The 25488-nt window shown below is 44.2% G+C and overlaps 1 protein-coding gene across 1 annotated transcript in view; it reads right to left on the reverse strand.

Moving 5' to 3' along the window:
* Positions 1 to 8492: 8492 nt before the first annotated feature.
* The window catches only part of LOC126203159 (glucose dehydrogenase [FAD, quinone]), a 509426-nt gene continuing 492430 nt past the window's right edge, over positions 8493 to 25488 (reverse strand). The window contains exon 9 of the mRNA XM_049937401.1: positions 8493 to 13418. Within this exon, the coding sequence (XP_049793358.1) occupies positions 12849 to 13418 (570 nt within the window). The 3' untranslated portion in view covers positions 8493 to 12848. The remainder of the gene's footprint in view (positions 13419 to 25488) is intronic.

Here is a 25488-nt window from a genome sequence, read left to right on the forward strand (position 1 = left end):
ACAACTTTCAATGAAGTTAAAAGCAAGGCTGGTAACATTAAGGGTACAACGGGAATTCCACAAATCCAGAGGGGAGAGCGGATAGGTGGAAAACGTACATTGAAGGTCTCTATGAGGGGAACATTTGTCTGATGTGATAGATCAAGAGACAGGAGTAGATATAGAAGAGATAGGGGACTCGGTACTAGAATCAGAATTTAAAAGAGCGTTGGTTGACAAGATTAAAAAATCCAGAAGGGACAGATAAAATTCCCTCAGAATTTGTAAAATCCTTTGTGGGAAGTGTCAACAAAACGGCTATTCACGTTTGTCTGTAGAATGTATGAGTCTAGCGATATACCATTTGACTTTCGGCAAACTATCATCCGCAGAATTCCGAAGACTGCAAGAGCCGACGTTGCGAGAATTATCGCACAATCAGCTTAATAGCTCATGCATCCAAGTTGCTGCTAACAATAACATACAGGAGAATGGAGAAGAAAATTGAGGGTGTGCTAGATGATGATTAGTTTAGCTTCAGGAAAGTTAAAGGCACTAGAGAGGCAATTCTGAAGTTTCGGTTCATAATGAAACAAAACCTCATAAAAGTGAAGACAAGTTTATAGGATTTGTCGACATGGAAAAAGCGTTCGCCAATGTCAGATGGTGCAAGATGTTGGAAATTCTGAGGAAAATACGGTAATATACATCAAGTACAAGAACAAGGGGGAATAACAAGAGTGAGCGACCAAGAACGAATTGCCCGGATTAAAAAGACTGTAAGAGAGGGATTTAGAGTTCATCCATACCGTTCAATCTGTACACCGAAGAAGCGATGATTAAAATAAAAGACAGGTTCAGGAGTGGAATTAAAATTCAAGGTGAAAGGATATTAACGATACGATTAGCTGATGACATTGCTATCCTCAGTGAAAGTAAAGAAGATTTAAGTGATCTTCTGAATGTAATGAACATACAGAGTTTAGATTAAGAGTAAGTCGAAGGAAGACAAATTAATGACAAGTAGCAGAAATGAGAACAGCAAGAAACTTACGACTAGAGCGCGCGCGCAGGCTATATGTGTAGCCCAGCGAGTAAAACATTCGTTTATTTTCAACAACTGGCGCACTACAATTCCGTCGTTTAGTGTAGTCATCAGATATGAATCCCAGTTCTCGCTAATAGCGTAACGACTCCCGCGGCGCAAAGACGTGTAAATAAATCGTCATTGTAGTCTGTCGCCTACGTCTGTAGCCTGCGTGATCGTTCGTAGAAGTTAAATCTCTGAGTAAGTTGTGAAACTGAGGTAAATATGATAACATTACTGTAATAAATACTACAAAAGCATTGCGCATTTTGTAGTACTGTCGTTTATGTGTATTTTTGCAGTTAGTTATTTCTTATTCTTTATAATTTTTTAGATGGCGGGTTACATAAATAAGATGGACAAACAGATTCAGAGGTGGTTCTGGAGAATGACGAAGATGGTGGCGTTTTGTGCGAACGGGAGGTGGAAGAAGGGCACATGGAACAAAATGCCCCGCCTGTGTCTCATCATGATACGGAACAGGAAGGGGAGCAAATGGTTCAAATGGCTCTGAGCACTATGGGACTTAACATCAGAGGTCATCAGTCCCCTAGAACAGAACTACTTAAACCTAACTAACCTAAGGACAGCACACACATCCATGCCCGAGGCAGGATTCGACCCTGCGACCGTAGCGGCCGCGCGGTTCCAGACTGTAGCGCCTAGAACCGTTCGGCCACTCCGGCCGGCGAAGGCGAGCAAGCCGATGCAGATGAAGATACGCATCTGTCGGCTTTGGCTACCTTTCAGTCTAGTTAATGGCACAAAATGGAGCAAGTTCCCACTACCCACTTCAAGAACCATATCTCACAACATTTTGGCTCTACCATCAGGTTCAATAGGTTTGTCTAAAAACGCTAAAACAGCTATTCTATTATTTCTGCTACTTTTCGACGGTAATGTTTGGAACATTCTCGTTGATTCGACAAACATTTACATTTGCACCATAAAAACAAATATCGAAGAGACAGAGAAGCATCTCACACTGACCTGGTATAAATCAAGGCGCTTACGGGTATTTTATTAGTAATTGGAACTTACCATGCAGAGAGGAGGAATCTAAAGGACTTTTGTGATAACTCGAAAGGTACTGGTATTGCATTAGTATATGCAACTATGTCAGAGAGTACATTCCGATTTCTGCTGCGATCTCTCGGCTTTGATGAAGTAAGAGATAGGCAGACTCGTCAAGCAAACGACCGATTGGCTGCAACTGACCAAATTACTAACAGAATGTTTCAGAACTGTAAGAGATATTACACTACAAGCGAAAATCTTACGATTGATGAGCAGTTAGTCGCTTTCAAGGGACGCTGATGTACATGCGAAACAAACCAGCCAAGTTCGGTATAAAGATCATTATGATGGTGGACGTCAAGTATCCATATGCATATAATTTTGAGATTTACGTAGGCACACAACCAGAGGGACCATTTAGAGAATCAAATAAAGTACCTTATATCGTCCATCGAATTCTGAGTCCATTATATGGCCTGGGATGCGACATCACTATGGACAACTGGTTTAGTAGTCTGCCTGCAGGCAAAGAGCCGTTTACTCACAAGATTACGGCCGTAGGAACACTAAGAAAGAATTAACCAGAGATACCTGAATCGTTCAAAACAACATAAAACCGAGAAATAAACGAATCAATTGTCTGTTTTCAATCTGATTGCACGCTAATCAGTTATGTGCAGTCCGCCCCCTGTAGCTGAGTGGTTTCGGTCAGGGGGTTAGAAGCCCTCTGTAATAAAATGGTTCAAATGGCTCTGAGCACTATGGGACTCAACTGCTGAGGTCATTAGTCCCCTAGAACTTAGAACTAGTTAAACCTAACTAACCTAAGGACATCACAAACATCCATGCCCGAGGCAGGATTCGAACCTGCGACCGTAGCGGTCTTGCGGTTCCAGACTGCAGCGCCTTTAACCGCACGGCCACTTCGGCCGGCCTTGTAATAAAAAAAAAAAAAAAAATAAAATAAAATAAAAAAAAAAAAAAAACTGAGTCAATCGACCAACAACGAACATAAAAAGGATGTCTTACGACGTCCGCCCCGAGCAGATGCAACGAACAGAAGCGAACAAAATGAGATTTAAAAAAAAAGTGGTCAGCGCGACAGAATGTCAATCCTATGGGCTCGGGTTCGATTCCCGGCTGGGTCGGAGATTTTTCTCCGCTCAGGGACTGGGTGTTGTGTCGTTCTAATCATCATTTCATCCCGATCGACGTACAAGTTACCGAAGAGGCGTCAAATAGAAGCATCCGGCGAAAGGTCTACCCGACGGGAGGCCCTAGTCACACGACACTTGCTAGTTATGTGCTAAAGCGAAATAAAGTAGTTTTATTGTTACCTACATTTCACAATGATAACAAAATCGATGCTGCTAGTGGTGATACTAGAAAACCAGAATTCATCACATTTTATAAGCAAACAAAGTGTGGCGTCGATATTTTTGATGAAATGTGTAGACAATACGACGTTACTCGAAACAGTTGCCGATTGCCTCTCACACTGTTTTACAATTTTATCAATATGGCGGGCATAAGTGGTCTTGTGATATATCAGATGAACAACTCTGAAACGCAGGTCGTCCGCTGTCACTACCTACGAGAAGCTGGATTCGCACTAGCAAGACCTACTGAGCGTCTAATATCGCAGCAAAACATACCCAGAGCTATCAAACTGAAAAGCAGACCACTCTTTGGACTACCAGAACAACCCATCACCCTGTTGCACGTACTCATGGAGAAGCTGGCCGTTGTTCTTTTTGTAGCGCGATCGCATCACTCATAAACAGAGCAGCAGATGTGCGACACGCACTTGTAGCGATCATCAGGCTGTCTTATGCCTTAAATGTTTGCCAACTGAGTGAAGATGATCGTGAAAATTGTTAATTGGTTCCATTAGACGATCAGAAATCAGGAAACCAACATGTATTACTTTTGAAATTAAAATTATGTGAACATCATCAAAGCCGGTGGTTGAACATTGATATTTAAAGAGTTTACGATAGTTGAAAAGTAAAATTTTATTTGTGAAGGTGATAAAAATAAAGAAGTTTGCTACATATACAAGGTGTTTTCTTTATACTATGTCCCAATTTCTTGTTGGACTATGTATGTAGACGGGGGTGCGCTCAAGGATTGTTTATGGAGGCGTGCACTCCAGTGTTAACATCAGGATTGCTGGTCACAAGGTAGATGAAGTTAAGGAATTCTACTACCTAGGCAGCAAAATTATGAAGGAAAGAAGAAGCAAGGTGGATATCAGAGCAGACTAGCACTGGTAGAAAGGGCATTGAAGGCCAAGATAAGTCTACTAATATCAAACATGCGACTTAATTTGAGGAACAAATACCTGAGAATGTACACTTTGAGCAGAGAATTGTATGGTAGAGATAAATGTGCTGAGGGAAACCCAGAACAAAAGAGAATCGAAGCATTTGAGATGTGGCGCTACAGACGAATGTTGCAAATTAGGTGGACTGATGAGGTAAGACATGAGGAGGTTCTGTGCAGAATCGGAAAGGAATATGTGGAAAACACTGACAAGGAGAAGGGACAGGATGACGGGACATCTGTCAAGACATCAGGGAATGACTTCCATGGTACTAGAGGGAGCTTTAAAGGGCAAAAAGCTATAGAGGAAGGCAGAGATTGTAATACATTCAGCAAATAATTGAGGACAGGTCAGCACAGGAGAAGAATTCGTGCCAGGTCGCTTCAAACTCGTCAGAAGACTAATAACTTAAGAAAATAAAAGACCGATGTGACATGTGAATTTTGTTGAAGGGCATAGGACATATATTATCTGTTCGTACTCTCTTCAACGAAGAGGACATTTTGTGCCGTCAAAGAAACGTAGATCGTCAACCACTGACAGATTATTTTCTTTGGGAGCGGGGATGAGCAATACGTGTTTCAGGCGCAGTGCTCTGCTGATCGCCAAAGTCTCGCCATTGCTCGGTCCTTCTCGGAACTGCTCGGCACAGCGCGTTATTTCGCTTAGAAGTGCGATACGATGCTATTTCTTTGACGTTTGATGCGACATTGTTCTGCCGGCACGACTTTATTCAAGTCGATAGAATCGTGGTGTCAGCGCCGTTTGTCCTTTCCTATTTCTTGATGGTACCTTCAGGAAGTTCACAGGTGCAGTGGGTTACACAAGAAGAGGCACTCTAGCGAGCTTTATCACAAGCCATTAAAAATTACTGGGTACCACAGAAGGATGAGGAATCGCAATATGTACACTCCTGGAAATTGAAATAAGAACACCGTGAATTCATTGTCCCAGGAAGGGGAAACTTTATTGACACATTCCTGGGGTCAGATACATCACATGATCACACTGACAGAACCACAGGCACATAGACACAGGCAACAGAGCATGCACAATGTCGGCGGTAGTACAGTGTATATCCACCTTTCGCAGCAATGCAGGCTGCTATTCTCCCATGGAGACGATCGTAGAGATGCTGGATGTAGTCCTGTGGAACGGCTTGCCATGCCATTTCCACCTGGCGCCTCAGTTGGACCAGCGTTCGTGCTGGACGTGCAGACCGCGTGAGACGACGCTTCATCCAGTCCCAAACATGCTCAATGGGGGACAGATCCGGAGATCTTGCTGGCCAGGGTAGTTGACTTACACCTTCTAGAGCACGTTGGGTGGCACGGGATACATGCGGACGTGCATTGTCCTGTTGGAACAGCAAGTTCCCTTGCCGGTCAAGGAATGGTAGAACGATGGGTTCGATGACGGTTTGGATGTACCGTGCACTATTCAGTGTCCCCTCGACGATCACCAGTGGTGTACGGCCAGTGTAGGAGATCGCTCCCCACACCATGATGCCGGGTGTTGGCCCTGTGTGCCTCGGTCGTATGCAGTCCTGATTGTGGCGCTCACCTGCACGGCGCCAAACACGCATACGACCATCATTGGCACCAAGGCAGAAGCGACTCTCATCGCTGAAGACGACACGTCTCCATTCGTCCCTCCATTCACGCCTGTCGCGACACCACTGGAGGCGGGCTGCACGATGTTGGGGCGTGAGCGGAAGACGGCCTAACGGTGTGCGGGACAGCCCAGCTTCATGGAGACGGTTGCGAATGGTCCTCGCCGATACCCCAGGAGCAACAGTGTTCCTAATTTGCTGGGAAGTGGCGGTGCGGTCCCCTACGGCACTGCGTAGGATCCTACGGTCTTGGCGTGCATCCGTGCGTCGCTGCGGTCCGGTCCCAGGTCGACGGGCACGTGCACCTTCCGCCGACCACTTGCGACAACATCGATGTACTGTGGAGACCTCACGCCCCACGTGTTGAGCAATTCGGCGGTACGTCCACCCGGCCTCCCGCATGCCCACTATACGCCCTCGCTCAAAGTCCGTCAGCTGCACATACGGTTCACGTCCACGCTGTCGCGGCATGCTACCAATGTTAAAGACTGCGATGGAGCTCCGTATGCCACGGCAAACTGGCTGACACTGACGGCGGCGGTGCACAAATGCTGCGCAGCTAGCGCCATTCGACGGCCAACACCGCGGTTCCTGGTGTGTCCGCTGTGCCGTGCGTGTGATCATTGCTTGTACAGCCCTCTCGCAGTGTCCGGAGCAAGTATGGTGGGTCTGACACACCGGTGTCAATGTGTTCTTTTTTCCATTTCCAGGAGTGTATTACGCAGTAGCATAATCGACAGGTACCGTAAATTTCCTACGGAACGGCTTTACAACACCATGCAGAAAGGTGTTGAAGATTTAACTGTCAATGAAAGAGTAAGAAATTACGATCGGTAGACTATTTGTTCGGGATTCATTGTTTTGAACATCAAGAAGTGTTATAAATTTGCAGACATGGATCACGTCACGAAATTAGTGGTACGAATAGCAAATTTTGTGAAGTTGCACACATCATTGTACCGTCAGTTAACAGTAGTTTTTGATGGAAATGAATGAAGATTATGGAGGCATTAAAGATTACTGCAAAACTAAGTTGGTTAAGTGAAGGGCATGAACATTTTTTAAACTAAGACCAGCGACTGTGGCATTTCTGAATGAAAAGGAATAGCAGGAACGAAAATTAGAATGTATGAAATGAACTGCACACTTCACATTTTAAGGGGACGTTATTGCACACTACCTCCAGTAATAAGTTGAAAGATGAGAAATAACTTATTTCTGATTTGATGGGAACGCATTTATAAAGAAAATCGCGTAGTGAAAGGGACAACTTCTGACAAAAATCCCTGTCCACTTACTTAACCTCACTGGTGGCAAAGAAAACGCGACTTTGGAAGAGTCCACTGTGGCGTTGAAAGCATTAAAGTAGCAGTTTTCTAAATGTTTTGTGGGCACTTCTAATCTTATATCTGTCTCTGAACTGTTTTCGAAACCGTTTTCCGTTTCAGATGAGAGCGCCCCTGAGCATGCGCCGATAGAACTGATCGATCTATTACGTAATTCCGTTTCAGAAAACAAATTCTTTTACTTCAAAACTACGTTGTTTTCCTCGGGAAGAGTGTCCTCATCTCGATAATGAGATTGCACACTTGATACAATATTTCGATCAACATATGTGTGTGTAAGGATTTTTTACTTATGTTACGAAATAAGTCTCGATTGTGCGGCGAATGTCCGCGAAATTGTCTCTTTCCGTTTGCCGACAGTTCATATATATATATAATGCCAAAATAATAATGAAAACTATTTTGTTTGTGGTCTGTGTTGTTGAGAATTGCAACCAAGCCACATGCAAGCAACTGAGTGTACTTTGAGATCTGGAGCGTTCGAGTTACCCCCTATCTTTCTCCTCTTTCCCCTCTTCTCACTCAGACAGCGTGGGGGAGTGTGCACTCGGGTGACAGAATACTGTACGCACTCCCCACGTGTGGAGGAGTCTTGGCCGTCCCTGCCCTAGAGAATAAGCATACCAAATTTTTCTGCAGTTTTTACAAAGAATTCTCACTGCTATTACTGGCGATGTCGTGCTTCAGGTGCTACGCCTATGTAGAGTGTGTTCTCTCATTTTGAACTGGTCTGATGTGTTCAACACATCTACACACCTTCCTGACAGGTATTCCGAAGCAATTCCTCGAAATTAGTCTGGTAAACAATTAGAGGAATATCCAGTGCTAACAGACGGATTTTGACTGCACTTATCTACACGGTAAACAGAACTCCAACTGACTGAGAAAAATGGAAACAAATATTAAAAATATTAAGGATGGACGATTTCATGCAGTATCATTTTTTAGAGTATTTGAGTAACAGCGAGTCAAACTTAAATAATTACAACCACAGCAATAGTAAATATAATATACAAAAAGTATTTACTTGTATCTCAACAGGCATTCGAATACGGTTAGTGAATATTTCTTTGTAGAATACTTGTACCAAGTTATATAAGCGGAAAATTCACATTAAAATAATACTATGTTTCATAAGATTCTTTATTGTCAAGACTTCATGTGGTACAAAAGCTTCAGTTTTAAAAATAATTAGTGCTCACACTGCAAAATATTTGTGTCTGCTATTTTCGAAAGCCTTCAAAGGCATTTGGTGTACATTATCTACGTTACTTATACATCTGCAGTGAGATTAAAATAAATACTAATTTCTAGTCATGTATAAATATTAACAACCTTTGGAGATTTCAATCTCCACACAACATACGCACAAACTCTTCAGAATATAAAAACTTCCAACAGTTCCTTACTTTATAAGCTTTTTTTTTTTCCACAAATACCGCATCTTTTTAACCTTAACAGTTCTACAAACCAAAGTTCACTAATGTAATTTTGATATAAGAGACAGTCTTTTATGTATACACTAACCAAATTCATTGGAGGGTGTATATCCCTGTTAGCTTAATTTACCATTTCAACCCTACGCCGTAGATCCTTCCTTGGTCTACTTTGGTTGAAAACGAAACAAAGCAATAACATAACATCACACGTCACTCAGATAAAATAGGGCATCTAATCTATTAAGAAACACACTGAATCTCGGGTCATTTCCGTTAAGGTGGACGGATTACAGATTTTTTTTAAAGTTTAAGCTATGGTTCATAAACAAAAGTATGTATTGCACTTCGTAAGCGTGTTCCTACCTGTCGGATATACTATAGTGTGTGCTTTGTATGTGTGTGTGTGTGTGTGTGTGTGTGTGTGTGTGTGTGTGTGTGTGTGTGTGTGTGCTTTGAGAGAGAGAGAGAGAGAACTTGTGTGTCTTGTGAATTCGATTGCGAAATCCGACAGAAATGAAAAGTTATTACAGGTACTGACAGTTCAGCAAATAAATTCGGAAGGTAGGTTATATAGATTAGATTATAGAGATTAAAGCTTGTCTGCGTAACAGCTTTCCCTTGAATAAAACTGAGACAATAGATTCTCAAACTAATTGTACTGGCTAACGAAATCCCGCAAGACATGGCTTACTTAGGGCCGTTAAAACTGGTAGACAGATGCTTCCTTAACATTATTTTTGTCGAGGAATTTGTTGAATGCAATGTGTACAGCTGTCACTGAGAGCAGCTGCCACTGGAAGTCTGTTAACTCTGGGATGTCAGTAAATGAGCAAGTATATCTTGCAAAATGTTTGTCTTCTTTCGTTACTTGTTGGTGTTCTGGCCCTCCTGCAAGGAAATTACTCAACAGCCATGCTGGCACGGTGAAAGTATTGCCACTTTAAAAGTGATAAAGTTGGGCGCATTCGCTGAAGTAGCTGATCAGGCATCTCAGATGCTATGGCGTTATGTTGAACACTGAAAAATGTTGTCTTCAAAGAAAAATGTTGACGATAGAAAATTTTTTGAAGCATGCGAAGTTTTTAGTGGCAGTTCCTCGAAAAAAAAAAACCGTTACAAGTTACGTTGCAGCTCCTAGTTTGTGGTGGAAGATTAGATTTTCGCAGTGGTCCGTCAAGAACGGGCAACCTTTGATTGATATTACAAAAAAGGCAATAGACGAAATCAACCACATGTTCGACTCGAAATGAGACCGCTTGGAGCCGGTGACCTTTATTACAGAAATGAGTGTGCTGGTCACGTACTGGTTTATTGAAATTCATGACTTGTTTCAGTTTTGTAGCCATCAGCTGATTCAACGGATTCAGCAGCATGTAGCCGCGTAATCAATGGATGAACAAACCGTGGGGCTGCTATGCTCCTTAAATCTGATCACGAATTTTAGTTAATATAATACGTGAACCAGTCAATGATTTTATAATTTAATCCAGGTGCTGGACGCTTTATCCAAATTTAAGCAGCAGGCGAAACGAGATAGATGTAATAATAACGGGTGAATATACTCTAATGTATGGCTGTCGAAAGACAGAGTCGGACTGTGTAGCATTGCAACCAAATAATGAGAAAGACATATAGTTCAGTACACCTGCTTGTATATTACACGAAGAAGATCAGTGTCGCAAAGCTAAAAAAATTCGAAATGATGCATTGCCAAACTTACATTTGTATATGAACTACCAATAACAGAGAAAAACGATGTCCTTCACACGTACGAGTAACGAATGAGACTGTTGCTGTAAATATTCTTTAATGGTGTCTTTCATTTTGAAAAAGAACCATCAGCACATTCGTTTGCCTATCCCATCTCCATGGCAGATAGCACTCGGTTGCGCTGTGGTCCCAGTTCGATGCTACATTGCTAGTACCTGCTACGCCGGCACTGCAGTCTGATTAGAATTGCTTGTTAGCTGACATTTCACCTCTTGGAATTTAATTGTTACAATCAGAGCTCGTAATGTCACACTCGAAACATCTGCCGTTGCCAGTGAACAAAAGAAAGTGTCAGAGCACTTGCACATCACGAGCATGGTCAAAAAGGACCTTCTGCTCGTGCCAACCCAGTTTCTGTTAGCCAAGTCTTAACGCTGACGCAACTGACAACAGATGTGGCAGTGCTAAAGCTCGAAGTGACAGACAAAATGTAAGGAGTACTATTCACGCACTTGAAGGCACTCGCCGCAGTGGCTGCTGGGGCTGGCTCATTTAATAGAAATCGCAAGTACTCGATCTGAACGGACAGCTTTCCCCCCCGTTTCCAATTTTGCGTGAATTCGTTGGCAGACACCACAATTCAACAGGTCATCTGAGTTATGTACGAAAGGCGACGTGGCACGAGAAGTTAACTACACACGAAACTAAACTCAGCATAGTGAAGACAAGACAGAAAGCGACAACGGTGCCATTTACAATACCTGTATTCTGGGTTGATGTTGGTAGCGTCCCAAAACCAGTAAATATCGTTCATTAGTCGCAAGAAATCTTGTGGCTTTTTCAGTCGATCCTGATTACTTTGCGACACAATTCGTGCACGAATGTTAACAGAGTTACCATTTAGCCGGAAGTGTGTTTCCTAAAGAATATCATTGTCATCTTTGACCGTAAAGCTATCCATCGAACACACTACTTGCAATTTTATCGTGTGCCACGGGAAAAGTTCAAGGAATCTCATAAACGTATACATGTCATCATCACGTTCACATGCTGGGAATTTAACGTTCCTTTCATGTTTTAGATAAATCACTACATAGGGTGTTTCAAAGTCCTTGCGGTGGACTTCTAGAAGTGATAGATCAAGTTATGGCGAACAACTTTTGTTAGAGACAAAATGTTCGCTAGGCGCCCCTTAGTATTCGCCGGCCCTGGGATGAACAGATTTCACCGAACTCGCCATACTAAACACGTCTGCCGCATACTACATACCCCAGTAAATTGACAGAGCGATTTTCAACCAGAAGACCTTAAGAATTAGTCTCTGTAAGCAGAGAAAAATATCTTAAATGTTTTTTATTCCAGTCTTTGATCCCAATATGAATTCTTTAGACGATGACCGGTTTCAGTCGGTAATGACCATCCCCAGATCTTTTTTACACCATTATAGCCTTATCACTTTAGGACACGGTGTAAAAAAAGATCTGAGGATGGTCATTACGGACTGAAACCGATCATCGCCTAAAGAATTCATATTGTGATCAAAAACTGGAATAAAAAACATTTGACAGTATAGGATCACTGTTTGTATACGCGACCATGTCGCAGTTGGGGAAAATATCTTAAAAGCGAACCGGGAACTTTAATTTTGCTGGGCCTACATATGATGTCCATTAAAGCTTTTTGTATGACTGTGAAACCGAGTCATGCTAAGTTAATAAGTTTCTTTCTGTACTGGAGCGATGGATCATTCTCTGAAGCGCGTAAAGTTTTCATAAGAAGTAGATTTTGTTTCTTAACGACATGAAGCCATTTGAGAGTATACTCAGTTTTTCCTGTTACACATATCAGCCAAAACACCGATCGTCTTCCTGGAGTGTGTCTTTTGTGGTTTTAATCAGAGTACAGCTGGAGTAGTTACGTCGGGCATCAGTCATGCCTGAGTACCTTGTCGGTAGAGCACTTGTCCGGGAGAGGTAAAGGCGTTGGGTTCAGTAAGGTGACAAGTCATGGGTTAGCAATATGCAACTATACGTACGGCGGTAGTCTCGCGTACAAGGTACAAAATTGCAGAGTACAGCTGGAGTGGTGCCTCGTCTCAGAGTAAAAGTTGTTAACATAGCGTAAGGTACCGCAAACACTACGTTTTGCAAGTCTCTGGTACGATAGGTATGAATAAATGTACACGGTGTGGAGTGAAAATGCTGGTGATGAGCAGCACTAGAATATCGTGAGAGATGTTTTTGGAGAAAGAGCCAGCTATTGTCTCATGTTGCGTAGTTCACACGCAGCCATCTACTGAACAGGACACTGGTGCCCGCGGAGGTCGCAGTCCTTAGTACCAGGAGCGCCACGTCCGCCTGGCGAGCCAGCGCGTCTTGATCATGTCGGCGCCCTTCTCGGCGATCATGACGGTGGGCGCGTTGGTGTTGCCCGAGGTGACCTTGGGCATGACGGAGGCGTCGACGACGCGCAGCTTGTCCACGCCGTGCACGCGCAGCTGCGCGTCGACGACGGCGCCGGCGTCGCCCGGCGGGCCCATGCGGCACGAGCCCGCCTGGTGGTTCTCGGGCGCCGTCTGCCGGCGCACGGCGCACTCCCAGTACGCGTCGCAGCCGAACGTGAAGTTCTCGCAGCCGCGCACGGGCGTGCGGTCCAGCCGGAAGCCGTAGCGCCGCAGCGCCGGCGTCTCGGACAGCCGGATGGCGAAGCGGATGCCGTCGACGAGCGCCGCCACGTCGTCGGGGTGGGTGAGGTAGCGCGCGCTGATGGCCGGCGCCGCCAGCGGGTCGGCACTGCGCAGGCGCAGCACGCCGCGGCTCTTGGGGTGCAGGTACGCCGGGATGATCTGGATCGAGCGCATCGGCGCCGTGCCGTTGGCGCCCTCCGAAGCGCGCTCGCCCACCTGCCAACGAAACAGACACGTGATACACAAACAATGGTTAAAATGGCTCTGAGCATTATGGGACTTGACTTCTGAGGTCATCAGTTCCCTAGAACTTAGAACTACTTAAACCTAACTAACCTAAGGACATCACACACATCCATGCCCGAAGCTGGATTCGGTGACCGTAGTGGTCGCGCGGTTCCAGTCTGTAGCGCCCAGAACCGCTCGGCAACCCCGGCCGGCACTTAATACACAAACGTAGGCTTTCTGGCGCTGGAAACTACTGCTGTGGTAACTAGCAGGGGTTATGTTGGGCGTCAAAAATGGTTCAAATGGCTCTAAACACTATGGGACATAACATCTGAGGTCATCAGTCCCCTAGACTTAGAACTACGTAAACCTAACTAACCTAAGGACATCACATACATCCGTGCCCGAGGCAGGATTCGAAACTGCGGCCCTAGCAGCAGCACGGTTCTGGACTGAAGCGCCTAGAACCAGTCGGCCACAGCGGCCGGCTGATGCCGGGCGTCAGTCGTGTCTGGTTTGCTTAGTCTGTAGAGCACTTGCCTCGGAAAGGTAAAGGTGTTGGGTTCAAGTCCCGGTCCAAAACGCAATATTACACCGACGTGACAAAAGTCGTGGGATAGCAATATGCAACTATACAGATGGCGGTAGTATCGCGTAAAAGGTACAAAATTGTAGTGGATTGAGAGAGCTGTCATTTGTACTCTGGTTGAGCCGTAGTAAAGTCAGCTTTGGAAAGCACGCCGCTGCGCGTACCGTGAAGCAGTCGCCCTCCGTTTTCTGACGGTGGCGCCTTTCTCGAAATTCGGTGTCTCCCTCTAGCGGGAAAGGCGAGAAGTGGGCTGTTCGCGTCGCTTTAAGTAGTGGCTGTATGGGCTCTCGAGGAGAGTAGGCAGTCGGGGCATCAAGAAGCGACTTCTCTGCCGGCATCTGCGGCATCAGCGTAAGCGACGCGAGCAGCGGCTCCGTGGTATGGGGCGTTAACTGCTCGTCCCGAAACGAATCTTCCTGAGCGTGGGTCCGCAAGGGGCCTAATCTGCAGTTCGGCCGTATGCTGTCGAGCAGCGAGGAGGTTCTGAAAATCGGCGCGCCTTCCTGCGTCCGTTGAAACGGCTGGCAGCGGGCGGCTCGACAGAGCATTTGGAAGTGCTGCGTTGGTTCAGTCCTGGGAGTCGTAACGCACCAGAATTTGAGTATTGACTGTTAACAGATTTTATGAAGTTTAATTCAATTCAATTTACTTATTCTTGTTAATGATACCAGCCGTAATTTTTGGGGGGTTTCTCGCCATTTATTCGCGTCTGCCCACCCGCGGGAAGTTGGTAATATTAGAAAGAGTGATCCGTTTGTCCCCTTTTGAAGACGAAAAGGGGGGGGGGGGAGTCAGAGAAAATCTGTGGTTCGGATCGCTTCTTTCCCCTCCCAGCTTACCTACGGGTTTATTCGACTGTTAGCCTCTGCCATGTCTGTGAAAGTCTAAGGCACCAATGACTGTACTGTTTAAAATGCAAGGCACTAACACCTGATCCATTCTCTCGCCTAACTACTATTACTAGACTCCCGTGCAAAAGGTACTATAAAAAAGAAGAAAAATTCCTTTTGGCTCGTGGTAAGAACTAGTCAATTGTATAACTAATTCCTGCTCATCTGCAAGCTGTAACTTACGTAAATTTGTGTTTATGTATATTTGGCTATAATCAATCAAGGTTGTTAATGTACGCCGTAGTGGATTTTTTATATTGTTTCTACTCAGCAAAAACTGTTATGTGCTTTTCCAGTTCATTACCTTTTAATGCTTTTACTCAACGTGCTTATGTGTTTTGTACAGGTAGTTGGTTATTAGTGTGTTTTCTTGCCATGCAAAAGTTTGCCATTTCATTATGGGTAGAAATTGTTGCCTTGAAAGGAGATTGTTGTGAAAGTTAGCAAGTCCTACCTGGCGAGCGTGTGTGTTTGCCGTAAGTTAACTGGCATAAATTTGTAAAATATGTTTTTTTATATGTTGTTGTTGTTGTTGTCTTCAGTCCTGAGACTGGTTTGATGCAGCTCTCCATGCTACTCTATCCTGTGCAAGCTTCTTCATCTCCCAGTGGTTACTGCAACCTACATCCTTCTGAATATGCTTAGTGTATTCATCTCTTGGTCTCCCTCTACGATTTTTTCCCCTCCACGCTGCCCTCTAATGCTAAATTTGTGATCCCTTGATGCCTCAGAACATGTCCTACTAACCGGTCCCTTCTTCTTCTCAAGTTGTGCCACAAACTCCTCCTCTCCCCAATTCTATTCAGTACCCCCTCATTAGTTATGTGATCTACCCATCTAATTTTCAGCATTCTTCTGTAGCACCACATTTCGAAAGCTTCTATTCTCTTCTTGTCCAAACTATTTATCGTCCATGTTTCACTTCCATACATGGCTACACTCCATACAAATACTTTCAGAAACGACTTCCTCACACTTAAATCTATACAAACTTCTCTTATTCAGAAATGCTTTCCTTGGCATTGCCAGTCTACATTTTATATCCTCTCTACTTCGACCATCATCAGATATTTTGCTCCCCAAATAGAAAAACTCCTTCACTAAGTGTCTCATTTCCTAAATCCCGCAGCATCACCCGACTTAATTCGACTACATTCCATTATCCTCGTTTTGCTTTTGTTGATGTTCATCTTATATCCTCCTTTCAAGACACTTTCCATTCCGTTCAACAGCTCTTCCAAGTCCTTTGCTGTCTCTGACAGAATTACAATGTCATCGGTGAACCTCAACGTTTATATTTCTTCTCCATGGACTTTAATACCTACTCCGAATTTTTCTTTTGTTTCCTTTACTGCTTGCTCAATATACAGATTGAATAACAGCGGGGACAGGCTACAACCCTGTCTCACTCCCTTCCCAACCGATGCTTCCCTTTCACGCCCCTCGACTCTTATAACTGCCATCTGGTTTCTGTACAAATTGTAAATAGCTTTTCGCTCCCTGTATTTTACCCCTGCCATCTTCAGAATTTGAATGAGGGTATTCCATTCAACATTGTCAAAAGCTTTCTCTAAATCTGCAAATGCCAGAAATGTAGGTTTGCCTTTTCTTAATCTACCTTCTAAGATAAGTCGTAGGGTCAGTATTGCCTCACGTGTTCCAAAATTTCTGCGGAATCCAAATATTCCCAGAGGTCAGCTACTATCAGTTTTTCCATTCGTGTGTAAATAATTCGCGTTAGTATTTTGCAGCTCTGACTTATTAAACTGATAGTTCGGTAATTTTCACATTTGTCAACAGCTGCTTTCTTTGGGATTGAAATTATTATATTCTTCTTGAAGTCTGAGGGTATTTCGCCTGTCTCATACATCTTGCTCACCAGATGGTAGAGTTTTGTCAGGACTGGCTCTCCCAACGCTGTCAGTAGTTCTAATGGAATGTTGTCTACTCCCGGGGCCTTGTTTCGACTCAGGTCTTTCAGTGCTCTGTCAAACTCTTCACGCAGTATCGTATCTCCCATTTCATCTTCATCTACATCCTCTTCCCTTTCCATAATATTGTCCTCAAGTACATCGCCCTTGTATAGACCCTCTATATACTCCTTCCACATTTCTGCTTTCCCTTCTTTGCTCAGAACTGGGTTTCCATCTGAGCTCTTGATATTCATACAAGTGGCTCTCTTTTCTCCAAAGGTCTCTTTAATTTTCCGGTAGGCAGTATCTATCTTACCCCTAGTGAGATATGCCTATAGATCCTTACATTTGTCCTCTAGCCATCCCTGCTTAACCATTTTACACTTCCTTTCGATTTCATATTTGAGACGTTTGTATTCCTTTTTGCCTGCTTCAGTTACTGCCTTTTTGTATTTTCTCCTTTCATCAATTAAATTCAATATTTCTTCTGTTACCCAAGGATTTCTACTAGCCCTCGTCTTTTTACCTACTTGATCCTCTGCTGCCTTCACTACTTCATCCCTCAGAACTACCCATTCTTCTTCTACTGTATTTCTTTCCCCCATTAGTGTCAATTGTTCCCTTATGCTCTCCCTGAAACTCTGTACAACCTCTGGTTCTTTCAGTTTATCCAGGTCTCTTCTCCTTAAATTCCCTCCTTTTTGCAGTTTCTTCAGTTTTAATCTACAGTTCATAACCAATAGATTGTGGTCAGAGTCCACATCTGCCCCTGGAAATGTCTTACAATTTAAAACCTGGTTCCTAAATCTCTGTCTTACCATTATATAATTTATCTCATACCTTCTAGTATCTCCAGCATTCTTCCATGTATACAACCTTCTTTTATGATTTTTGAACCAAGTGTTAGCTATGATTAAGTTATGCTCTGTGCAAAATTCTACCAGACGGCTTCCTCTTTCATTTCTCTCCTCCAATCCATATTCACCCACTATGTTTCCTTCTCTCCCTTTTCCTACTCTCGAATTCCAGTCACCCATGACTTTTAAATTTTCGTCTCCCTTCACTACCTGAATAATTTCTTTTATCTCATCATACATTTCATCAATTTCTTCATCGCCGGCCGCGGTGGTCTAGCGGCTCTAGGCGCTCAGTCCGGAACCGCGCGACTGCTACGGTCGCAGGTTCGAATCCTGCCTCGGGCATGGGTGTGTGTGATGTCCTTAGGTTAGTTAGGTTAAGTAGTTCTAAGTTCTAGGGGACTGATGACCACAGATGTTAAGTCCCATAGTGCTGAGAGCCATTTGAACCAATTTCTTCATCATCTGCATAGTTGGCATATAAACTTGTACTACTGTAGTAGGCATGGGCTTCGTGTCTATCTTGGCCACAATAGTGCGTTCACTATGCTGTTGGTAGTAGCTTACCCGCACTCCTATTTTTTTTATTCTTTATTAAATCTGCTCATGCATTTCCCCTATTTGATTTTGTATTTATAACCCTGTATTCACCTGCCCACGGTAGCTGAGTGGTCAGCGCGACGGATTGTCGATCCTAAGGGACCGGGTTCGATTCCCGGCTGGGTCGGACGCTTTCTCCGCTCAGGAACTTGGTGTTGTGTTGTCCTAATCATCATCATTTCATCCCCATCGACGCGCAAGTCGCCGAAGTGGCGTCAAATCGAAAGACTTGCACTAGGCGAGCGGTCTACCCGACGGGAGGCCCTCGTCACACGCCATTATTATATTACCTGAACAAAAGTCTTGTTCCTTCTGCCACCGAACTTCTCTAATTCCCACTATATCTAACTTTAACCTATTCATTTCCCTTTTTAAATTTTCTAACCTACCTGCCCGATTAATCTGACATTCCACACACCGATCCGTAGAATGCCAGTTTTCTTTCTCCTGATAACGACGTCCTCTTGAGTAGTCCCCTCCCGGAGATCCGAATAGGGGACTATTTTACCTCCGGAAAATTTTACCCAAGAGGACGCCATCATAATTTAACCATACAGTAAAGCTGCATGCCCTCGGGAAAAATTACGGTTGTAGTTTCCTCTTGCTTTCAGCCGTTCGCAGTACCAGCACAGCAAGGCCGTTTTGGTTAGTGTTACAAGGCCAGATCAGTCAATCATCCAGACTGTTGCTCCTGCAACTACTGAAAAGGCTGCTGCCCCTCTTCAGGAACCACACTTTTGTCTGGCCTCTCAACAGATACCCCTCCGCTGTTGTTACACCTACGGTACAGCTATATGTATCGCTGAGGCACGCAAGCCTCCTCACCAACGGCAAGGTCCATGGTTCATGGGGGTAGGTTTTTTTCTATACATGTTAATGTATTAACTGTGAGTGTCCCCCGTGTGCATGACTCATGCGTTTCAGTTTTTCTATTTTGAGAACTTTTGTAAACAGGATTGTCTTTATATGTTGCAGACAAGTTAGAGTCTGTGCCATTTAATGAATTTCATTAAATGTAATTTAGCTGAGATTGAAATATTATACAGCTTTTTATAATAATTTAATAATTTAACAGTCCTTTCCTATCGTAAATTGTGACTTATTTGTTAAATGATTGGTGTTTCTTTTTTAAAAAGAATATCGTAAAGTCTTATACCAAATTTGAATAAAGAGTGTTACAGACAATTGTGTGTAATTTCACCAGTTATTCATTGGCAACTACTTCCACTTTACATTATGTCTATTGATTGAGATTAATAACCTTTGGTTGACCAGTAGCAATTTTACGGTTCACTGACAGAAGTCGTGGGATAGCAATATGCAACTATAGAGATGGCGGTAGTATCGCGTACAAGATACGAAATTGTAGTCGATTGAGGGAGCTGTCATTTGTACTCTGGTGATTCATATGAAAACGTTTCAAGGTCATTATGGCCGCACAACGGAAATTATCACACTTTGAACGCGGAATGGTAGTTGGAGCTACAGGCATGGGACATTCGATTTCCAAAATCGTTAGGGGAATCAATATTCCGAGAGCCACAGTGTCAAGAGTGTGCCGAGAATGCCAGGTTTCTGGCATTACTTCTCACCACGGATAACGCAGTGGACTACGGCCTTCACTTAAGCACCGAGAACAGAAGCGTTTGCGTAAGAGTAGTGAGTCCTAACAGACAAGCTGCGTGGAATAATCGCAGAGATCAATCAGGGGCGGACGACGAGCATGTCTGCTAGGACAGTGTGGCGAAATTTTGCGTTAAAAGGTTGTGGCAGCAGACGAACAAGGCGCATACCTTTGCTAACAGCACGACATCGCCTGCAGCGCCTCTCCTGGGCTCCTGATCATATCGATTGGACCCTAGACGTCTCCAAAACCGTGGCCTGGTCAAACGAGTCCCAATTTCCATTTGTACGACCTGAGGACAGGTTCGACTGTGGTGCAGACCCCACGAAGCAATCGATCCAAATCGTCAACAAGGCACTGCGAAAGCTCATGGCGGCTAGTGGCTCCATTGCAGTTTGGACTGTGTTTACATGGAATGGGCTGGGTCCTCTGGTCCAACTGAACCAATCATTGATTGGAAATGGTTATATTCGAAAACCTGGAGACTATCTGCAGACATTCATGGACCTCATGTTCGCAAATAAGGATAGAAGTTTTATGGACAACAATGCACCATCTCAGCCGATCACAATTGTTCACGATTGGTTTGAAGAACATTCGGCACAATGTGAGCAAGCGATATGAATGCCATCGAACATTTATGTGACATAATCGAGAGGTTAGTTCTCGCAGAAGATTCTGCATCGCTAATACTTTCACCCTTTCACCCTTATGGATTACTGCAGGGAACTTACAACGAGTCGTTGAGTCCATACCATGTCAAGTTGCAGTACTACACTGGGCAAAAGGAAGTCCAAGACAATATTAGGGCCGGCCGAAGTGGCCGCGCGGTTCTGGCGCTGCAGTCTGGAACCGCGAGACCTCTACGGTCGCAGGTTCGAATCCTGCCTCGGGCATGGATGTGTGTGACGTCCTTAGGTTAGTTAGGTTTAACTAGTTCTAAGTTCTAGGGGACTAATGACCTCAGCAGTTGAGTCCCATAGTGCTCAGAGCCATTTTTGAACAATATTAGGAAGTATCCCCACATCAGTATAATGTGCCGTGAGGGTCCACGTTTGTATTTATATCATGTAATTAGTTCACATGGAACTCTTTGAAAGGATAGACAGCAGCTTGTCCCTCATTTGCTTTGTGTAATGGATCAACCACATCATGGTTTTGCTCAAAGATTATGTATGCCACACGGCTCAACATGACAGATAGATTTAATGCTCTCTGCAGAGTAATATGGCATAAATCAGGGCAGAATCAAACAGTTGCCGTGGAAACTCCTTTTTTTCTCGAAAAGACATTCGCTAGAGATCAAGATGAGATATCGGTACAATTATTTGTCAAATCTGTTAAATGTATGTGGAGTGTGTGTGTGAAATATGACATAAATGTCTGTTATGCGTCTGTCTACCTACTTAGAAAGAAAAAGAGGTTCTGTAATACATGCCAGGCAGAGCTAGCAAATAATTAAAACACTAAATAGTAAGATAGTTCATTGGTACACCCAGAAGGTATCCAACGAGAAAAACAGAGCAGTATACGGGAAAGTAGCGTACAGAAAGCATAAATAGTTTATAAACGAAAACTCATCTTTTCGTTGGCCATTGGTTTAGTCAGCATTTAGCTTCAAAGCTTTTTTGTTTACAGGAATAACGTTCGGAAACCTCCTGCTCGGAAACCTCCTGCGGACCCAAAAAGTAGCTGCAAACAGCTGTCGGAATAAGATTCTTTAGAAAGGAAATTTATGAGATCTAGTGTAAATTTAAGTACAAGAAAGTATATTTTGAAGGTATTAGTGTGGACTGTAGGCTGATACAGATGTGAAAGGTGGACGATACGCAGTTCCCACAAGAAGAGAATAGAGGATTTTGAAATGTGCTGTTACAGAAGAATGCTGAACAGTAGATGAATAGATAGAACAGCTAATGGGAAAGTACTGAACTGAACTGGGAAAAAATAAATTGATGATACAACGAGACTAAAAGAAGGGATCGGTTGATAAGACACATCCTAAGACAGAAAGAGATCCTCAGTTTGGTGAGGGAGGGAAGTGTGAGGACGGGAGAAGCAATAATTGTAGTAGGAGAAAAAGAGATGGATGTAAGTTGCAGTAGGTACTGAAAGATCAGTGGCCATGCACTGGCTGGTGTGAAGAACTGCACCAAAAGAGTATTTGAACAGAGGATGACAAAAAAAAACAAGCCTGGACACCACCTGACATTCTGCATCCTGTACGACAGTACCTAACAGAAACATTTCATGAGTGTTGGTTTCGATGATAAAGTGCAGTAGCAAAACCATCGCATTCTCCTATTCTTCGATTGCTGTCTACCGACTACGTATTGAGCACTGATGTATTCCAGAATGATTGACAGAGAGCACACGTTACAGAATCATATGTCCCAAGCGTGTGACCAAATTCAAGGACTGCCGGGTGTTCGTGATTTTTTGCAGAGATGGAAGATGTGAAAGAATGAGCATACCAAATAATGTCATCAAACTAATGCCTATTTTAGGACAGTGGCCGAACTTTTACGTCCAGTACACACTATCTCTTGTAAGAACACCTTGTATGTTTACCTGACCATATTTTGATTTTAGCAGGTGTTCCTGCACCCACCTGCATATTTTAATTGACTAGTTACCTTAAAAATAATTCTCGGAGTGCACAATGACGCAGTGAATGAGAGTTGCTCTAGAGGCCTAATATGCCATCATCCTCTAAACTACATTACACTACAAAATATTTATCCGCAACCAAGGATAATATTAACAGAATATTAAGTTCACTGTAGTTGCGAGAAAGTTCGTGTTTATTGCACGACCGGTTTCGAAGCCTGAGGTTTCATCTTCAGGTGCCACCAAATAATTATGGAAACATAACTGTCGGCCGGACGGGCCAGTCAGTCACAGAGGAACAAAACAATGTCAAACAATGACGTGGGAGAGCAGGACCATCAACCTCAGCGCCTGCACTATCATGCGTCTGTTTGATGTGACTGAATGGCCTCACCGCAACAAATTTATGTTTTCACATTTATTTAGTGGCACGTGAAGATGAAACCTCCGGCTTCGAAACCGGTCGTGCAATAAATAAGAATTTGCCTGCAACTGAAGCGGATTTTTCACTCTATTAATGCGTTACAGTAGACTGTAGATGGAACTAACAGTTAAATAAGTGCAGAATATGAACTGGAGTAGACTAGAGAAAGACGCCAGTAACGAGGAGCTACAGAAATAAGAAAACTAATACAAGAATTGGTGACCGCGAAGTAGGCGAAGAAATAAAAATAAAAATACAGCAAATAAAACTAAAATAAGAAATGACGGGCGAAGCAAGGACAACGTAAAAAGAAGACTAGCAAAGGCAAAGAGGGCATTCCTGGGCTGGAGAATTATATTTGTGTCAGATATCAGCCACAATTTGAGGCAGAAATTTTGTGAGATTGTACGTTCCAAGTACATAATTGTGTGGCAGTGAATCTTAGACGTCAGGAAAGCTGGGAAGAAAGAGAATCGAGGAGTTAGAGATGCTGTGCTCCAGACGGATGTTGAAAATTAGATGGGCTGACGAACTACGAAATGAAGAGGTTCACTACACAACCAGTGAGGAAATAAAACGTGGAATTAACTCACAAGAATTAGGGGCAGCATGACAATCAATGCCTGCACGACGCGACTGTGGCGGCCGCCACGCGACCGCGGGTCACGTTTCAGATGGTCCACTGCCGAGCTGACGAGATATACTGGCCCTGCAATGAATTGTGACGTCACACTAGTCGACTTGTCCACCACACTTCGTAAACGCTCAGCTCCGTGCAGGGTTGAAAAGGTATCCAATAAGGGTCTTAATTTTGTCGTGTGCTATCGAGAACGTGTATGCATTTAAACACGCACTCAAGAACTATTAAACTCGTCTGAAATAATGACTCCTTCCTCTCCGGAGACGGCTGCTGGCACTCGTAAAACCTGTAGTGTCAGATGCAGTGACGCACGTGCCACAAACTGTTCTTAGCCAGACGTTCTTAGCGCAGGCACAGTGCTGGCGAGTTGAACAGCTCATGCGCGGCCCATGCGCATAGCTGCCTCCTCTGTAACAGCAACGCCAGGCCAGCATACGTACATCAAATAGCTACACGACGGTACCACGCCAATCATGCTGTGCAATGCCGCAGTAGGCTCATCGACAGCGGGCATAGTCCTTCGCCGAAAGGGGCTTTATAAGCGCATTCAGCTGTTCATTCCTGCCGCCCCCCCCCCCACCCCCAAATTCTATAAGTCCCTCCAGATCCTCGAGCGCCATGCATTCCGCCTCGCGTTCCGCATACGCCTCCTGTCCCCAGCGCCGATGCTCTACGACCTGATTCCTTTCCCCGATCTGCTCCTATTCCTCGAACATATCCGCGTCCTCTACACCTCCCGCCGCCTTGATCCCCCTCATCCCTTGGTTGCTCCTCTCCTCTGCAACCCCCGCCCTCTGCCGCGCCTTCACCGTTGTGTCCACCCTACCCTCCAACTCTACACTTTTTATCTCCTTTCCCAAGGTGGCTTCCATCGACTCTGCCACCCAGATGATGCCCCTCTATTTATCCCTCCTATCAGCTCTGATCCTCACCTCCCCCACTCTTCCTCTGTCCTTTTTCTGGGCTCCCTCTCCCCCCCCCCCCCGTCCATCCTGTTTTTTCTCCACCTACCCTCTGGCTCACTTCTCCCTCCCCCCCCCCCGAGTCCTATTGCATTCCCCTCTTTGCCTTTCCCCTCTCGCATCTGCCCTACCCCCTCTTCTGACAAGGGAACCTCCCCATCGCACCCCCCTCAGATTTAGTTATAAGTTGGCACAGTGGATAGGCCTTGAAAAACTGAACACAGATCAATCGAGAAAACAGGAAGAAGTTGTGTGGAACTATGAAAAAATAAGCAAAATATACAAACTCAGTATTCCCCCACTTCATTTTCCTCTCCTCCCCCTTTTTCTTTCCCCTCATCTGTCCAGATTTCCCTCCCCCTCATCTGCTGTTGGCTGTGATGTGTCAACGTTATGTCAACGTTTTAGTGCAGGGTTTCAAGTGAGTGTTAAGTGTTGTGCATCGTTTCCGAAGTTTTGCGAACGGAAATCATACTGTCGCTGGGTGTAATTTTTATATCTCTTGCGAACAGAAACCAGACTGTTGCCGTGTTTTTTTAATTCTGTCTACTATTTTATTTATTAGCATCGCCAATTTCCACAATTTTCCGCAGATTTTACAATTTAAGTCACCGTTTTTATCGCCTGCTTTTATTGTTTCTTATCTCCTTCTCATGTTTTAAAAATACTGTACGCTGAAATGCGGCGTACTAAGATGCCGCCAGCCCGCCCCCTTCGGGGGGAATCGAAACTCAATAAAGGAAAAAAAAAATCATTCCTGCAGTTTCGACTTGGACTTCGCTAATACCACGATGCCACACCATTGGACCGCCATCATAAGGGTTTCGACCAGGTTCTACATCTACATCTACGTGATTACTCTGCAATTCACCACAATCATACTATCTCTCTACCATTCCACTCCCGAACAGCGCGCGGGAAAAACGAACACCTACACCTTTCTGTTCGA

Source organism: Schistocerca nitens, chromosome 9, assembly GCF_023898315.1.
Source record: "Schistocerca nitens isolate TAMUIC-IGC-003100 chromosome 9, iqSchNite1.1, whole genome shotgun sequence".
Taxonomy (NCBI): domain Eukaryota; kingdom Metazoa; phylum Arthropoda; class Insecta; order Orthoptera; family Acrididae; genus Schistocerca; species Schistocerca nitens.